Source organism: Bison bison, unplaced genomic scaffold, assembly GCF_000754665.1.
Source record: "Bison bison bison isolate TAMUID 2011002044 unplaced genomic scaffold, Bison_UMD1.0 scf7180017864461, whole genome shotgun sequence".
NCBI lineage: Eukaryota > Metazoa > Chordata > Mammalia > Artiodactyla > Bovidae > Bison > Bison bison.
The window spans coordinates 10411395-10427992 of record NW_011495023.1 but is presented as its reverse complement, the minus strand read 5'-3'; the positions used below and the strand labels follow the sequence as shown (position 1 = coordinate 10427992).

Sequence of the window (16598 nt, the reverse complement as noted above, 5' to 3'; positions counted from 1 at the left end):
TATTCTCATAGAGTCAGAGTTCCAAAACAGAGGAATAGACAGGGGGATTTGAGTTTATGTGTGTGCTCTACACTTATTTAGATTTTGTTACTTTGATTTCTTCGGTAAATACATGAAGCAGACAATTAAAAACATAAAGTATATTGTTTGTTTCCTTTCTGAAAAACCATACATATTCATTACAGAATATATTTTAAAATCATAAAATAGGGTGAATTTAAAAAATCATTCATAATGCCATTACATAAAGGCAATCACTGTGAAACATTTTTCTTTTGGCTTTATTTCTTTATAGTCTTCTTGTTTTAAACAAATAGTGTCTTGGTTTTACATCACTGTCATCACATTTTAATTTAATAAGGACTGTCCTTGCTATTATATGTTCTTCATTTTTAATGTCAAGTCATATCCCATTGAAAGGATATAATATAACCAGTTAATTATTCTTCCATTTCTTGGTGACAGTAATTAACGTTTCGGATTTAAAACTGAAAATTTGTTCAGATTATTTCTTTAAAGTTCTAGAAATAAAAGTGCTGATTGGAAGAGTACAAACATTTCTCATGTTCTTGATAAATATTGTTAGGTTATGATTTTTATTTTTATTTTTTTAATATAAATTTATTTATTTTGCTTGGAGGCTAATTACTTTACAATATTATATTGGTTTTGCCATACATTGACATGAAGGTTATCATTTTTAAACTGGACTTATCTGAGATTTTTCTTTTCCTTTAGGTATACCCGGGAGAATAATGTTCTAAGCCTAGAACAGAGAAAATTTTATGAAGAAAATGGATTTCTTGTCATTAAAAATTTGGTGTCTGATGCTGATATTCAACGCTTTAGGTACAGTAACACTCTTTGATATATAACAGGAATGTGTATTGTGTGTGTGCAAGGGACTATGAGTAGGATTACCTTGTGTGTGTTCAGATATTTTTCAGGGATCGGGTTTGTTAGGAAGTGGCTTGTTAGAACCTAGGTTCAAGCCAGAGTGGCTTTAATCTCAGTCTCTTCAGTTAATGTTGTAGATATAGGGCAGTTTCCTTAACTTTTCCATACCTGTTTCTATATCTGCAGAATGGGGAAAATAACAGTACTTATGCACTAGAGTGGTTTTAGGACTAAATAGGTAAAGTAGAGACAGAGTTCGTTGAACAGGGCCTACCTAGTGCATGGTGATGCTAGGGAGGTGTTTCCTCTTTTGTTCTGATGAAACCAAATCACAAATATTTCCCCACTGGTCCACTAAGCTATGGACTATTCAAATTCTGGTAGCGAATTTCAACTCCACAGTTAGGAGGTGGGCACTTCTGAGTTGGCCATTTTCTCCTTCCTGTCATCAGAACTGTTCGACTTGGGGCTTGAGGACCATTTAGTGCTGAGAAACCACTCCCAGGTCTTCGAGTCCTTCCACAGAACAAGTGGAAGGCCAGGCAGGTGCTTATCGCCTATGGTACTGACATCATTTACCAATTGAATTTTCTAGGAATGAGTTTGAAAGAATCTGCAGAAAGGAGGTGAAACCATTGGGATTGTCGGTGATGAGAGATGTCACCATCACAAAATCAGAATATGTGCCAAGTGAGAAAGTGGTTTCCAAGGTCCAGGATTTCCAAGAAGATGAGGAACTCTTCAGATACTGCACCCTCCCTGAGGTTCAAGACCTTCCTGTGCTTTCTTTCTTTTTAAGCTAATAGCCCATCTGCATGTCTGCCTCTGAAATCTTCGTAACTTTTTTGTTTCCATTTTATCTTGCTCTTTTCTACGGGCCTTCTCAGGTGGCGCTAGTGGTAAAGAACCCCCCTCCACTGCTGGAGACTTAAGAGACATGGGTTCGATCCCTGGTTTGAGAAGATCCCCTGGAGAAGGAAATGGCAAACCACTCCAGTATTCGTGCCTGGAAAAGCTCATGAACAGAGGAGCCTGGCAGGCTACATTCCATGGGGTTGCAAAGGATTAGACTCTTGCCCTTTTCTACTGGGGCCCTATAGCAGTAGTTCTTAATCAGAGGTGGACATTTGCAAATGTCTGGAGACATGTTTGCTTGTCAGGCAGGAGGGGTGGTGGGTTTTAATGCGTAGAGATCCGGATCCATGCCACTGGGTCCAGGGATGCTGGATAATAGCCTGTTGCAGCAAACAAAGAATGATGCAGCCCAAAATATCAGTAGTGCCAAGACTGAGAAATCCTCATAATTTTGCTATTTTTGCTGGAGAAGAGCAGGAATTCTGTGGTAAACAGAGAGCCTTCTCACACTCCCTACAGGCATGTCCACAGGGATAAAAGTGCTAAGGTTTACCTATTGCAGATTGTTTTCAATTTGTCTTATGAATCTGGTCAGTAGAGGTATCTGTTTTTAAATTTAAACTAGGTTTTTAAAAAATTATTCTTTAAAAGTAGTTCATAGCTATGAAAATATCTAGTGTGGAATGACATGAAGGAAAAAGGAAATTCTCACACCCCCTGCACCACTCACTGTTCAGTTTTACGTATTCATCTAGAACCATTTCAGGTATAATCAAGCATATTTGTATAACCCCACCTTTTGTGTAACAGGAAGCATCCTGGTTGTCACCTTGGTTTTTCCACTGTAATACATATGAGAGAGACATCTTTCCATTGGTATCTATGGATCTACTTTATACTTTGTAAACTATTGCATAGTAATGCCTTGCGTGAATGTATTACAGTTTCATTTTTAAAAGAGTTTATTATTTTTTTCTCATTTATTTATTTTTGCTGGTGCTGTGTCTTTGTTACTACGCATGGGCTCCTCTCTAGTTGAGGTGCATGGGATTCTCATTTTGTTGGCTTTTCTTTTTTATTTTTTTAATTTTATTTTATTTTATTTTTAAACTTTACAATATTGTATTAGTTTTGCCAAATATCGAAATGAATCCGCCACAGGTATACCTGTGTTCCCCATCCTAAACCCTCCTCCCTCCTCCCTCCCCATACCCTCCTTCTGGGTTGTTCCAGTGCATCAGCCCCAAGCATCCAGTATCGTGCATCAAACCTGGACTGGCGACTCATTTCATACATGATATTATACATGTTTCAATGCCATTCTCCCAAATCTCCCCACCCTCTCCCACAGAGTCCATAAGACTGATCTATACATGTGTCTCTTTTGCTGTCTCGTACACAGGGTTATTGTTACCATCTTTCTAAATTCCATATATATGCGTTAGTATACTGTATTGGTGTTTTTCTTTCTGGCTTACTTCACTCTGTATAATCAGCTCCAGTTTCATCCACCTCATTAGAACTGATTCAAATGTATTCTTTTTAATGGCTGAGTAATACTCCATTGTGTATATGTACCACAGCTTTCTTATCCATTCATCTGCTGATGGGCATCTAGGTTGCTTCCATGTCCTGGCTATTATAAACAGTGCTGCGATGAACATTGGGGTACACGTGTCTCTTTCCCTTCTGGTTTCCTCAGTGTGTATGCCCAGCAGTGGGATTGCTGGGTCATAAGGCAGTTCTATTTCCAGTTTTTTAAGGAATCTCCACACTGTTCTCCATAGTGGCTATACTAGTTTGCATTCCCACCAACAGTGTAAGAGGGTTCCCTTTTCTCCACACCCTCTCCAGCATTTATTGCTTGTAGACTTTTGGATCGCAGCCATTCTGACTGGTGTGAAATGGTACCTCATAGTGGTTTTGATTTGCATTTCTCTGATAATGAGTGATGTTGAGCATCTTTTCATGTGTTTGTTAGCCACCTGTATGTCTTCTTTGGAGAAATGTCTATTTAATTCTTTGGCCCATTTTTTGATTGGGTCATTTATTTTTCTGGAGTTGAGCTGTAGGAGTTGCTTGTATATTTTTGAGATTAGTTGTTTGTCCATTGCTTCATTTGCTATTATTTTCTCCCATTCTGAAGGCTGCCTTTTCACCTTGCTAACAGTTTCCTTTGTTGTGCAGAAGCTTTTGAGTTTAATTAGGTCCCATTTGTTTATTTTTGCTTTTATTTCCAATATTCTGGGAGGTGGGTCATAGAGGATCCTGCTGTGATGTATGTCGGAGAGTGTTTTGCCTATGTTCTCCTCTAGGAGTTTTATAGTTTCTGGTCTTACATTGAGATCTTTAATCCATTTTGAGTTTATTTTTGTGTATGGTGTTAGAAAGTGTTCTAGTTTCAATCTTTTACAAGTGGTTGACCAGTTTTCCCAGCACCACTTGTTAAAGATTGTCTTTTCTCCACTGTATATTCTTGCCTCCTTTGTCAAAGATAAGGTCCATATGTGCGTGGATTTATCTCTGGGCTTTCTATTTTGTTCCATTGATCAGTATTTCTGTCTTTGTGCCAGTACCATACTGTCTTGATAACTGTGGCTTTGTAATAGAGCCTGAAGTCAGGCAGGTTGATTCCTCCAGTTCCATTCTTCTTTCTCAAGATAGCTTTGGCTATTCGAGGTTTTCTGTATTTCCATACAAATTGTGAAATTATTTGTTCTAGCTCTGTGAAGAATACCGTTGGTAGCTTGATAGGGATTGCATTGAATCTATAAATTGCTTTGAGTAGTATACTCATTTTCAGTATATTGATTCTTCCAATCCATGAACATGGTATATTTCTCCATCTATTAGTGTCCTCTGATTTCTTTCACCAGTGTTTTATAGTTTTCTATATATAGGTCTTTAGTTTCTTTAGGTAGATATATTCCTAAGTATTTTATTCTTTCTGTTGCAATAGTGAATGGAATTGTTTCCTTAATTTCTCTTTCTGTTTTCTCATTATTAGTGTATAGGCATGCAAGGGATGTCTGTGTGTTGATTTTATATCCTGCAACTTTACTATAATCATTGATTAGTTCTAGTAATTTTCTGGTGGAGTCTTTAGGGTTTTCTATGTAGAGGATCATGTCATCTGCAAATAGTGAGAGTTTTACTTCTTCTTTTCCAATTTGGATTCCTTTTATTTCTTTTTCTGCTCTGATTGCTGTGGCCAAAACTTCCAAAACTATGTTGAATAGTAATGGTGAAAGTGGGCACCCTTGTCTTGTTCTTGACTTTAGAGGAAATGCTTTCAATTTTTCAGCATGAGGATAATGTTTGCTGTGGGTTTGTCATATATAGCTTTTATTATGTTGAGGTATGTTTCTTCTATTCCTGCTTTCTGGAGAGTTTTTTATCATAAATGGATGTTGAATTTTGTCAAAGGCTTTCTCTGCATCTATTGAGATAATCATATGGTTTTTATTTTTCAATTTGTTAATGTGGTGTATTACATTGATTGATTTGCGGATATTGAAGAATCCTTGCATCCCTGGGATAAAGCCCACTTGGTCCTGGTGTATGATCTTTTTCATGTGTTGTTGGTATTCTGATTGCTAGAATTTTGTTAAGGTATTTTGCTATTTATGTTCATCAATGATATTGGCCTGTTAGTTTTTCTTTTTTTGTGGCATCTTTGTCAGGTTTTGGTTTAGGGTGATGGTGGCCTCATAGAATGAGTTTGGAAGTTTACCTTCCTCTGCAATTTTCTGGAAGAGTTTGAGCAGGATAGGTGTTAGCTCTTCTCTAAATTTTTGGTAGAATTCAGCTGTGAAGCCGTCTGGACCTGGGCTTTTGTTTGCTGGAAGATTTTTGATTACAGTTTCAATTTCCATGCTTGTGATGGGTCTGTTAAGATTTTCTATTTCTTCCTGGTCCAGTTTTGGAAAGTTGTACTTTTCTAAGAATTTGTCCATTTCTTCCACGTTGTCCATTTTATTGCCATATAATTGCTGATAGTAGTCTCTTATGATCCTTTGTATTTCTGTGTTGTCTGTTGTGATCTCTCCATTTTCATTTCTAATTTTATTCATTTGATTTTTCTCCCTTTGTTTCTTGATGAGTCTGGCTAATATAAATATATTTTCACCCAACATGGGAGCGCCGCCGTATGTAAGACAAATGCTAACAAGTATGAAAGGAGAAATTAACAATAACACAATAATAGTGGGAGACTTTAATACCCCACTCACACCTATGGATAGATCAACTAAACAGAAAATTAACAAGGAAACACAAACTTTAAACAATACAATAGACCAGTTAGACCTAATTGATATCTATAGGACATTTCATCCCAAAACAATGAATTTCACCTTTTTCTCAAGCACACATGGAACCTTCTCCAGGATAGATCACATCCTGGGCCATAAATCTAGCCTTGGTAAATTTAAAAAAGTAGAAATCATTCCAAGCATCTTTTCTGACCACAATGCAGTAAGATTAGATCTCAATTACAGGAGAAAAACTATTAAAAATTCCAACATATGGAGGCTGAACAACACACTGCTGAATAACCAACAAATCACAGAAGAAATCAAAAAAGAAATCAAAATTTGCATAGAAACTAATGAAAATGAAAACACAACAACCGAAAACCTATGGGACACTTTAAAAGCAGTGCTAAGGAGAAAGTTCATAGCAATACAGGCATACCTCAGGAAACAAGAAAAAAGTAAAATAAATAACCTAACCCTACACCTAAAGCAACTAGAAAAGGAAGAAATGAAGAACCCCAGGGTTAGTAGAAAGAAAGAAATCTTAAAAATTAGGGCAGAAATAAATGCAAAAGAAACAAAAGAGACCATAGCAAAAATCAACAAAGCCAAAAGCTGGTTCTTTGTTGGCTTTTCTTGCTGCGGCTCTCAGGCTCCAGAGCTGGAGCTCGGCAGTTGTGGTGCGTGGGCTTAGGTGCTCCTTGTGTGTGGAATCTTCCTGGAGCAGAGATCAAATCCATGTCCCCTGCACTGGCAGTGGGGTTCTTATCCACTGTAGCATAAGGAAGTCCTGTACTATGGTTTCTGACCAGTCATTTAGAATGGTTAAAAAGGACACTTTGCACAAAATACTTATTAGAACTTATACCCCAAGTGCTGTTAGAAAGTCTGATTCTTGAAGACTGCACAGCTGAGGCATCTGGGAGGTCCGGCCTCTTGAGTTGGGGACGAGAAGGGAAGTGGCCTCTCTGAACCATGCATTCTTCCCAACCTCACGTCCTGTTTTGGAAATGAAAATTGTGTGGGTGGATCATGATAAAAGCTGGAAATTATAGGCAGCATGTGGTAGAATGTCTGTCAGGATGTTCCTACTTCCATAACCTGCAAACCATGTGTCTGGTGGTTCATGCGATGATTTTTTAGGAGGTAGGTATTCTTCTAATAGCTATGTATTTATTTTAATATATATTGGAAAAATGACCAGCACCTCAAACCCATGATTTGAAGAATTTTATTAATCAGGATAAGACTAAGATAAGACGTAGGGAGAATATCTGCTAAACATATTGGGAAGTTCTGCAAAGCAGGACAGAAAATCTGAGGATGGCTCTTGAATGATGACCATTTAGAAAATCGCAGCCTAGGAGAGATAAATTGGAAGATTGGGATTGACACATACACACACTGTATAGAAAACAGACAACTAATAACGATTACTGTATAGCACAGGGAACTGTACTCAGTACTCAGTAATGGCCTATATGAGAAAAGAATCTTAGTGTATATATGTGTGTGTATAACACTTTCATTTCACTATACACCTGAAACTAACACAACTTTATAATTCAACTATACCCCATCAAAATTAAAAAAAGAAATGAAAAGAACAGCCCTTTTGCCATTTTTTGAATACCCACCCAGAATGACAAAAACAAACTTTTTATTAAAAAAACAAGCATTAGGCCAGACTCCTGGGATTTTTGTAACATTTCAAGTGTTTTATACTCAAATTGCCTACATTCCTTATACAGAAGAGATCATATAAGTGAAAGCCATAGAATGTGCTTCACTTTTTGTAGTCAGACAGAATTAGAGATTGAATATGGATATGAATTTGAGTGAACTCCGAGAGACAGTGGAGGACAGGGAAGCCTGGTGTGCTGCAGTCTATGGGGTCGCAAAGGGTCAGACACGACTTTGTGACTGAACAACATCATTGTCTTTTTCATTCAACTGGCCCTGCCATTTTGGGCATCATTTTCATGGGAGGTCTTATTCCTGCCCTTCGTAGCTGGTGTCTCAGAGAAATTCATGACTCTGTTGTAGAAGAAGCACTTAGATTTTCAGCTGGTTCTAAGAAGCCTGTTTCAGAGTGTTTATGATGATTTCCAGTTGCTCACTTTTGCGTGGTTTGTTTGCAAGGTTGTGAAATACTGGTTGATTGATTTAAATGACTGCCAACGGGGTTCTAGTATAGATAGATGTACTTTGTGCCACATACTTGTGCATCTGATTTCCCATGAACTTTTCCCTCCTTTTTCCTTAGATTCTGAAATATGTGGAGTGCTTCACTGGACCCAATATTATGGCCATGCATACAATGCTGATAAACAAACCTCCAGATTCTGGTAAAGAGCTCTCATTGGTAGAGGAAAAGCAAAAGCAAACAAATAAAAAAAAAAGTGTTTAATTAAATTATATAAGATTGATGTGCTAACTAATAGCAAAGTGCACAACTGCTTAATTTTTGCATAAATGAATATATATACTTTAAGTCTCAAAGTAGCTTACATCATAACAACACTGAAGTATAATAGCGATGCTGATGTTAACTAGGGTTATTGCTGGGATTGTAGACAAGTGGCTTCTGAAAGATGCAGTTTAATAAAACACAACTGTCTCTCTACCCCACAGACTCCTGATATTCAGCATCTCTAAGATTTGTTACCCACTCTCACCCATGCATGAGGGTGTGGACTTTGGCTTCCTGATCTGAAGACAGTATTATTACTAACAAATTTAAAACTGAACTTATGTATCAAATACCATAGCTATTCTCAAAATTTTCTGTGCTTGGTAAAATGTAGCTTCTAAGCCCTCCCTCCTAGAGAGACTAATTCAGAAAATAGAAACTAGGAACCTGGATTTTATTAACCATACTCAGAGATACTAATGCAGATGGCTCTTGGCCACACTGAGAAATTCAGCTGTATCAGTGGTAGGAAATCAGCCATTAGAGATCTTTAATCTGTTTCTACTCTGTCTCTGTCCTGATGGCCAAGAGAGGTTTATGTGCTAAGCCTACATACAGGCTTAGCCTAACATCAGCAGGCCTTTCCCTCCCTGGGTGTCCTGCCTGGAGAAATCCCCTGGCCTGGGGGAACTACGTTCAGAAGGCAATTCTAGGGGAGAATGTGAATGTGTGTGTAGTATCTCTGATTCTCCACAGTGATGGCAGAACCAAATGGTTCTAATTTGGTGCTGAAACCTCTGAGAGTCCTTCTATTTATATATTTAGTTAATTAAGGAATACTTTTTTAATATCAGCCACTTAGAAGTTTATCAGAAGGCCTCAGATTGACCACTCTAATTAGTCAACGTTTTTGGGGAATACTCTCCAATATGTTGGCCACCTGATGGGAAGAACTGACTCATTAGAAAAGACCCTGATGCTGGGAAACACTGAAGGCAGGAAGAGAAGGGGACAACAGAGGACCAGATGGTTGAATGTCATCACTGACTCGATGGCATGAGTTTGACCAAGCTCTGGGAGTTGCTGATGGACAGGGAAGCCTGGTGTGCTGCAGTCCATGGGGTCCCAAAGAGTCGGACTCAACTGAGCGACTGAGCTGACTTGGAGAATGCTAAGCTCTGTGCCCAAACCAGAGTTAGGGAGGAATAAAGCACAGTGGAGATGATGACATATGCACAGATTTCTAGAAAATAGTGTAAGTAGTCCTCGGTTACCAGAAACCCAGAAAGAATCACAGGATCCAGAGGCATTGTGCTGATTCAGTCTTCTAATTTGGAGAAGGCAATGGCACCCCACTCCAGTACTCTTGCCTGGAAAATCCCATGGATGGAGGAGCCTGGTAGGCTTCTGTCTATGGGGTCGCACAGAGTCGGACTCTACTGAGCTACTTAGCAGCAGCAGCAGTCTTCTAATTTGGTGCTCATCTATAGAGGTGGTTTTCTTCAGTATTGTCTCATCTGTTTGGCTTTTGCAAGGATAGTTCATTGTTCTGGCTTTTCAGGCAGAGGAGAATAATACTGGGACTCAAGTTTATTTATTTTAACAACAGATTCTGTTTCAGGAAAGAAGACATCCCGTCATCCCTTGCACCAGGATCTGCACTATTTCCCCTTCAGGCCCAGCAATAGCATCGTTTGTGCCTGGACAGCCATGGAGCACATTGACCGGAACAATGGCTGTCTGGTTGTGCTCCCAGGGACACACAAAGGCCCCTTGCAACCCCATGATTATCCCCAGTGGGAGGTAAGTCTGCTAGACGGCTGAGTCTTGATCAGAACCTTTTGTTGTTTTGATTTCACATCAGTATACATAAGGAGCTTTGCCAATAAGATGACATTTCCTTTCTTAGCAAAACATTGTTCTAGGATTTCAAATGAGCAGGGAAAATTCCAGGATGGCTGATCACACGATCACCTTTATTCTTTCAACAAGTACTTGAAGGCCAACCAAAGTGGTGGACTTTGGTGATGCTATAAAAGATCTGAGATTATAAAGCCTAACTGCAGAGGTCAGACACAAACACAGTAACACCAGATATGTATGCCAAGTGAGTTGTACACACTGACTGTTAGTTCTCTCAGTAAAAAAGAGGATCATCTGCTTCTACCTGAAGAGATCAGCAGAGAAAGGCTCTGGGGAGGACTGAGCAGTATTCCATTATGAGGCTGTTCCATGATTTATCAATTCAGCTGGTGATACTGGAGGACTGTTCAGTGCTTTGGGGCCCATGAGTGAGGAGATCAAATCATTTCTTCAAGAATGATAACCCTGTGGTCTGGCACAGAATGTATTGCAGGAATAGGAGTCCAGAGACAGAGAAACCGGAGAGGACTCCCATAGCATTTAGATGTAAGGCAATAAGGTCTCACAATCCTGTAATAATGATCAAGGTGGGAAGAGCACATTTTGTTAAGGCAGAAAGAGTACACATTGGTTCTGTGAGATGTAAAGAATATGGCTTTCAGGACTTCAGTGTCAACTAGTTAGAAGTCTTGAACTGAGGATTAGTGCCAGGTGAAAATACCTTGAGTCTAGATTCTGCTATAAAATCTGAAATTCTTCAGTTAAGTTTTGGTTTAGGAAAGGTTGGTGCAAGCAATAGAAGTGGGCTCTCAGTGACTCAAGCTGAAGGAAGGGCCCCTTGGACATGCAGAATCCGTGGGCAGGCTGCCAGCTCTGGAGGGTGAGGAGGAAAGAGGAAGTCCTTCTTCAGTGGGAACAGTTGGGCTGCAGCACCTGGAGTGGCCAGATGTACCTTGACAATGTCCAGTCGCTTCAGTCATCTGCTCAGATTCAAAGTAGCAGCAATGGGAGGTGAGACGAGCTTATCTTGCTCACTTTCCACATTGGGCAGGAGGCAAAGACTCAACACAGTGCAGTAGGGAGCAGTCATTCCCAAAATGGAATTTGGAGTTGGAATAGTCTTAGGAAAGGAAATGGGATGCTCTCCTCCAAAGACCCATAAAAGATTGCAAACGTTGTTACTTCTCGTCTCAGTTTGTTTCATAAAGATATAACTATTATCTAATGTAATAACTAACCTTGAAAATATTTAAAAATTGTTAGAAAATAGTTTGAAAACAAACAACGATTTTTGTTTTTTTCTTTTTGTGCAGTGATTGACTTGGAAAAACAGGGAGTGGAAAATATTTTAAAAGCTAATGTTTTAATTTACTCTTCTTTCTTTACTCTGGATCTGACCTACTTGGTTTCTGGGCTGAGAAAGACTGAGAATTTTCTCTCTGCGAGTTGGGAGAATAGTTAGCTTCTCAGAGATACTTCTAAGTAATAGAGTAGTGATTGATACAAGTTCCAGGTGAGGAGAAGAGCATGCTGGGGAAGAATGAGCATGGGTTCACCAGGAAAGGTGGTCTCTGTATTCCCGCAAAATGCAAAGCTGATCTGGGTCTTCAGTTATCATTCAGTAATGAACCATAGGTGGAAATTCCAAATATTTCGTCAGGTCTAAAAAATTCACGATTCACACATGGCTTTCTAAAAGCAGTCAACTGAGAAAGTTTGGTATATGTAAGTTTTTTTAATATCTAATTTATTTATCTCTTTCTCTTCAAAGAACTTAGAGAAGGTTTGTTTTCCCTGATGAGTCATTGATAAGAGTTTTGATTCTTGGCTTCTTCACTTTTGGACTTGGCTTCTCTCGTGTTTTTAGGGAGGAGTCAACATCATGTTCCACGGGATCCAGGACTATGACAAAAACAATGCCCGGGTGCACTTGGTGATGGAGAAGGGAGACACCGTCTTCTTTCACCCTTTGCTCATCCATGGATCTGGTCGGAACAAAAGTCAAGGATTCCGGAAGGTACACATTCACATCACAGCACTGTTTGAAGATGAATGCATGAGGAAGAAAAGTATCCCGATACATGAAAAGTTAAAGGAGTTGTAACTTTTAACTCAGCTGCCCTTTAGTCTGGTGTATTTACCAGGAAATATATTTGTCTCCCTCATGCTTTGTTGCTTTCAGCAGTAAGAAGCTAGATGACCTTAGGATGCCATCACTATTGAACATTCGTGGAATTTCTCCAGACAGAGAGCATAGTTACTTGGCAACTGATAGCATGTTTTCAGAGGAAAAGATAAAAGCAGACATACATACCAAATAATAACATTTGGAAGGTATACAGCTCATATAAGGGGAACGTCTGTAATATTATTGCTATTGGTTAAAATATTATTGATTGGAAAGGAAGGTGTGAATTGGCCACCCAGAAATCAGATATGGCCATGTTTTTCACTCCTTAGCCTCAGAGTGTTTTCAGGTTTATAAGATCAGTGCTTACATTAAAAACTGACAGAATTTCTCATAAGAGCCCAGATTTCTTGCTTCTCTAAAATTCAGCAGATCTGATGATATGCTGGGCTCACATTTCCCTAGGATGACATGGCTGTTGATACTAAATATTAGTGTCTTCTTTGGGGCTGAGTGAAGCTTTCCAGTTTATCACAACAGCTCTCTGTTTCCCTGTGGCTGAGGGTTAGTTGTCAGATTTCATCCTCCATTCATTCAGATATCCACCAGGCTCAACAGGACTGAGATGAGCCAGAGGCAAGAAGGCAGTTCCCTCAGAGGCTCAAAAAACTCAGTATCCAGTTAAATAATATCTTAATGCCAGTTAAAAGAAATAAAAATGAATGCCAAGAAGTCCATGGTGAGCACAATACCAAAATTTTAAAAAAAGATCAGACCCTGTAATACCATGATACCCAGAACTGTGCAAAAGGAAGATATAGGCACTACACTGGAAATAGTGTGTTTTAATATACTAACTTGATGGTTTTTCAATATTTTTGACTGATTTACAGTTTGGGAAAATATTAACCATTGAAAAATGCATAAAAGCGTACAGGTAGGAGTGTACATGTCTTCTCTTTTGCCTCAGGCTCCAATATGGTGCAGAGTAGTACTAGGGTTTCCATGGGAAATAAATTTTGTGACTCAACTGCCTAGAAATCTGTAAGAAGTAGGCAGATCTTCTGATGGGTGCAGTCACCCTAAGAGAACTAACTTGTGGCAAGGAAGGTGAGTTTCAGCTATCACCTTGCAAGTTAGATCTGTTTATAAGTCCTTCGAGACTGGGGAGAACCAAGTAACTTCCATCTTACTTTCAAAAGGAAACAAGATGAGTATTTTATGTGAATGCTATCAGACTGGAACTGTGCTTTAGATTGGAGAGGAGGTGTCTGTGTATTATTTTCTGTTGCCAGGTCTTTTCAGTTTTTCTTCCCCCATCATCTGTGGCCATTGAAATACCAACTCATTACACCCTCCACTAAATTCTGTAGCTGAGGTGATGAGAAACCCTGAAATACATTCCTTAGTAGGACTTGGCAATATCCTTCATTTGAAAAATAAAATGCTGAAAAGTTAAAGATTTCTTCCTTACATAATTCTGTTCCCTGCCCTGCATATAATTTTGGATCATAATAATTTCCACAGGCAATTTCCTGCCATTTTGCGGATGCCAACTGTCACTACATAGATGTGGAGGGCACCAGTCAAGAAAACATTGAAAAGGAAGTTGTCAATATAGTCAGGAAAAAGCATGGATTTAAAGACGTCACTCTGAAGGTATGTTTGTATGAAAAGACAAAGTAAAGATCTCAGTTTGTTCTTTAGATGCTTAATAGTGTCATACCTGATTCAGTTTGAAGGTATAAAGTGTGTAGGTTTACAGCTCCTTTTGGAAACATTGCTGAGACCTAGGAACGACAGAGGGTTTTGTTTGTACTACTTGCTTCCCCAGTGTGGGGGACCTGGTTTCTCTAAGTCTTCGGGTAGGCCATCGTGTTCCAGAACAGACAGGTAGGAGAGGAAATAGCAGATTCAGAGATGAGGAAATGGAAGACAAAGCAACTTTCTGAACTCATAGTTGTAAATGGTTTGGGCTGTCAATCATAGGCCTCCTTTATTTGTAAAGAAAGCAATTCTCAAGCAAGTGTTTGTTTGGGTCAGTTTGCACTGGGAATTTAAGGACAGCCTGCATGTACAGATGGGAGATCACTGATGCTTTTCATAGTGGTGTTAAGACAGTATTTCATATGCCTGCCTAATTAATACACATCACTGTAGATTATTTGTTTTTTTTTTTTTTAACTTTTTACTTTGTATTGGGGTATGAAGCCAACTAACAACATTGTTATACTTAGATTGTTTGTTCTTTACTGGTGAATATTGCATGCTGTTGCTGATCAATAACTAATTATTAGTCAAGGCAACTAAATAAAGTTAGTTTGTATTGTAGGTGATTATATTTGGGGCTCTGAAGCAAGAAGCTGAACTTATTAGATAATCATAAATGCATCATCTATTTTGGGGTGACATGACCCCCAAGTAGACTGAATGTAATGAGAACACAGGGCCTCCCGGTACTTTGAAGAGCCTCGCATGCCAACAACAGCCTTCTGAAAAAACTTCCCACCTCAAGAGTCTTCATCCACCCTTGAGCCATTTTCTGTCTAGAATCTCTGAATGTATCCCCATATCTGAAGATGCTCTGACCTCACATTTGCATCTCCTGGACAGTCTTGTCCTTCCTTTGTCCAGCAATTAAATGTCTTAGAAATGCAACCTATTTTGCCAGTTGGGTCTTCCATCCAACACCCTGAATTTTAAGGCAGGATAAAAAACATATATATTCTGTTTGAGGTCTGTCAGGGTTGTACTAATGAATCAGTTCCTCTATTTCTTTTCATGACTGTCTCAGCTATAGTTTATGGACTTTACTTAGAAGAACAACACTAACTCTGCTATAGAGTTCTTTGCAGGCACAAAAGCATGTCCCTGTCCCTTTTCTTTACCAAAACTCAATGGAGCAGTCGAGATAGCTCCACACTCTTCATGGGAAAATGAAGAGTTCAAGAGAATGGCCTCAGTTACTTAAGTGACTGAGATTTCAGAGGAGGTCCAATTCCAAAATTATTCTTCTAGCATACTTTGCTGTTTGCAGAAAAATAAGCAAAAAGTTTGAATTGTCTTATTAGGAACAAAGAAGAAAAAACCAATCCAGTAGCGTAGGACATCATTTTCAGGAGCAGATCACTCAGAATGGGACAGGCAAACATCACCAAGGGCAGCAGGAGCTTAGGTATTAAACAGTTCTGTGACCAAACATAACAGCAGGTCCCAACACCTCTAATCAACAAGTGCCAAGCAAAGCATAATGACAGTGTGAGGACTCACTGTCTTGGCTTATGAAACATGATTTAGATATTGGTGAGTAAATTAATTAGAGTCTCAGAATGTGGTTTTTATTTACTACCTTATGACTATTGTGGAGGGCTGTCTTTCCCCCCCATTTAATGATGAGTAGATGCCAGAAATCTTTGTCTTGTGGTGAATAGGTAAATCCAAGTTCCCAGAAACTCATTGTGTTTGGTATTATTTGCAGGATGTTTGGACATTTCGAGGGCGTGTTGTGAAAGGAGAAAGAATCAACCTTTGAAATAGCCCTTCGCTCAAACTCTTGTCAAGAAAACCAAGGTGGAACAAGATGTCAGAGAAAAATCTTTTCTCAATGAGATGATGTAATCGTTTCTATCCATGTTAACAAAATCCAAGTGCACAGATGCAGTACTTAACTGCACGTGGGTAATAATGCAGTATGGTGGGATGCCTTCAATGGGTAATAATGCAGTGTGGTGGGATGCCTTCAATGGATATAAAGTAGTAAAAGTGAAATATTACTGTTTTAAGGAAAACTTGGGGTTGCAAATAACAAAGGTGATGCATAAAGAAGTGTGTTAGATCAGTTTCTTTCACTCAATTAACGCTTTACCCAAGCAAGGTTTAATGCTCTGAAATAAAGAATCCACCACCTCCCAATATTGTGTTGTGTGAGATCTCTTTGCAAATCTGGAACAATGAATATTAGAGATGCATTTAGTAAAAGGTCTAAGAAGGGCATCTGGGTGTAAAATAAGGGTGGAAACTCACATTCTGACACAGGATTCCTTCCATGGCCTCTCTAGGCCACCATGCTCCTTAAAAAAACTGACTGGATCTTTCCAAGTCTTTTTGTCTAAAGAAAGAAGACCAGAGAAATAACTTTCTCTGTCAATTCATATTCAGCATAGCAGCTGAAAACATTCAGCATTTA

The 16598-nt window shown here is 38.9% G+C and overlaps 1 protein-coding gene across 1 annotated transcript in view; it reads left to right on the top strand.

Moving 5' to 3' along the window:
- The window catches only part of PHYH (phytanoyl-CoA 2-hydroxylase), a 20926-nt gene extending 4600 nt beyond the window's left edge, over positions 1-16326 (top strand). Inside the window, exons 3-9 of the mRNA XM_010859935.1 lie at positions 739-849; positions 1493-1661; positions 8275-8356; positions 10043-10224; positions 12152-12301; positions 13940-14071; positions 15891-16326. Of these exons, the coding sequence (XP_010858237.1) occupies positions 739-849; positions 1493-1661; positions 8275-8356; positions 10043-10224; positions 12152-12301; positions 13940-14071; positions 15891-15944 (880 nt within the window). The 3' untranslated portion in view covers positions 15945-16326. The remainder of the gene's footprint in view (positions 1-738; positions 850-1492; positions 1662-8274; positions 8357-10042; positions 10225-12151; positions 12302-13939; positions 14072-15890) is intronic.
- Positions 16327-16598: the final 272 nt, after the last annotated feature.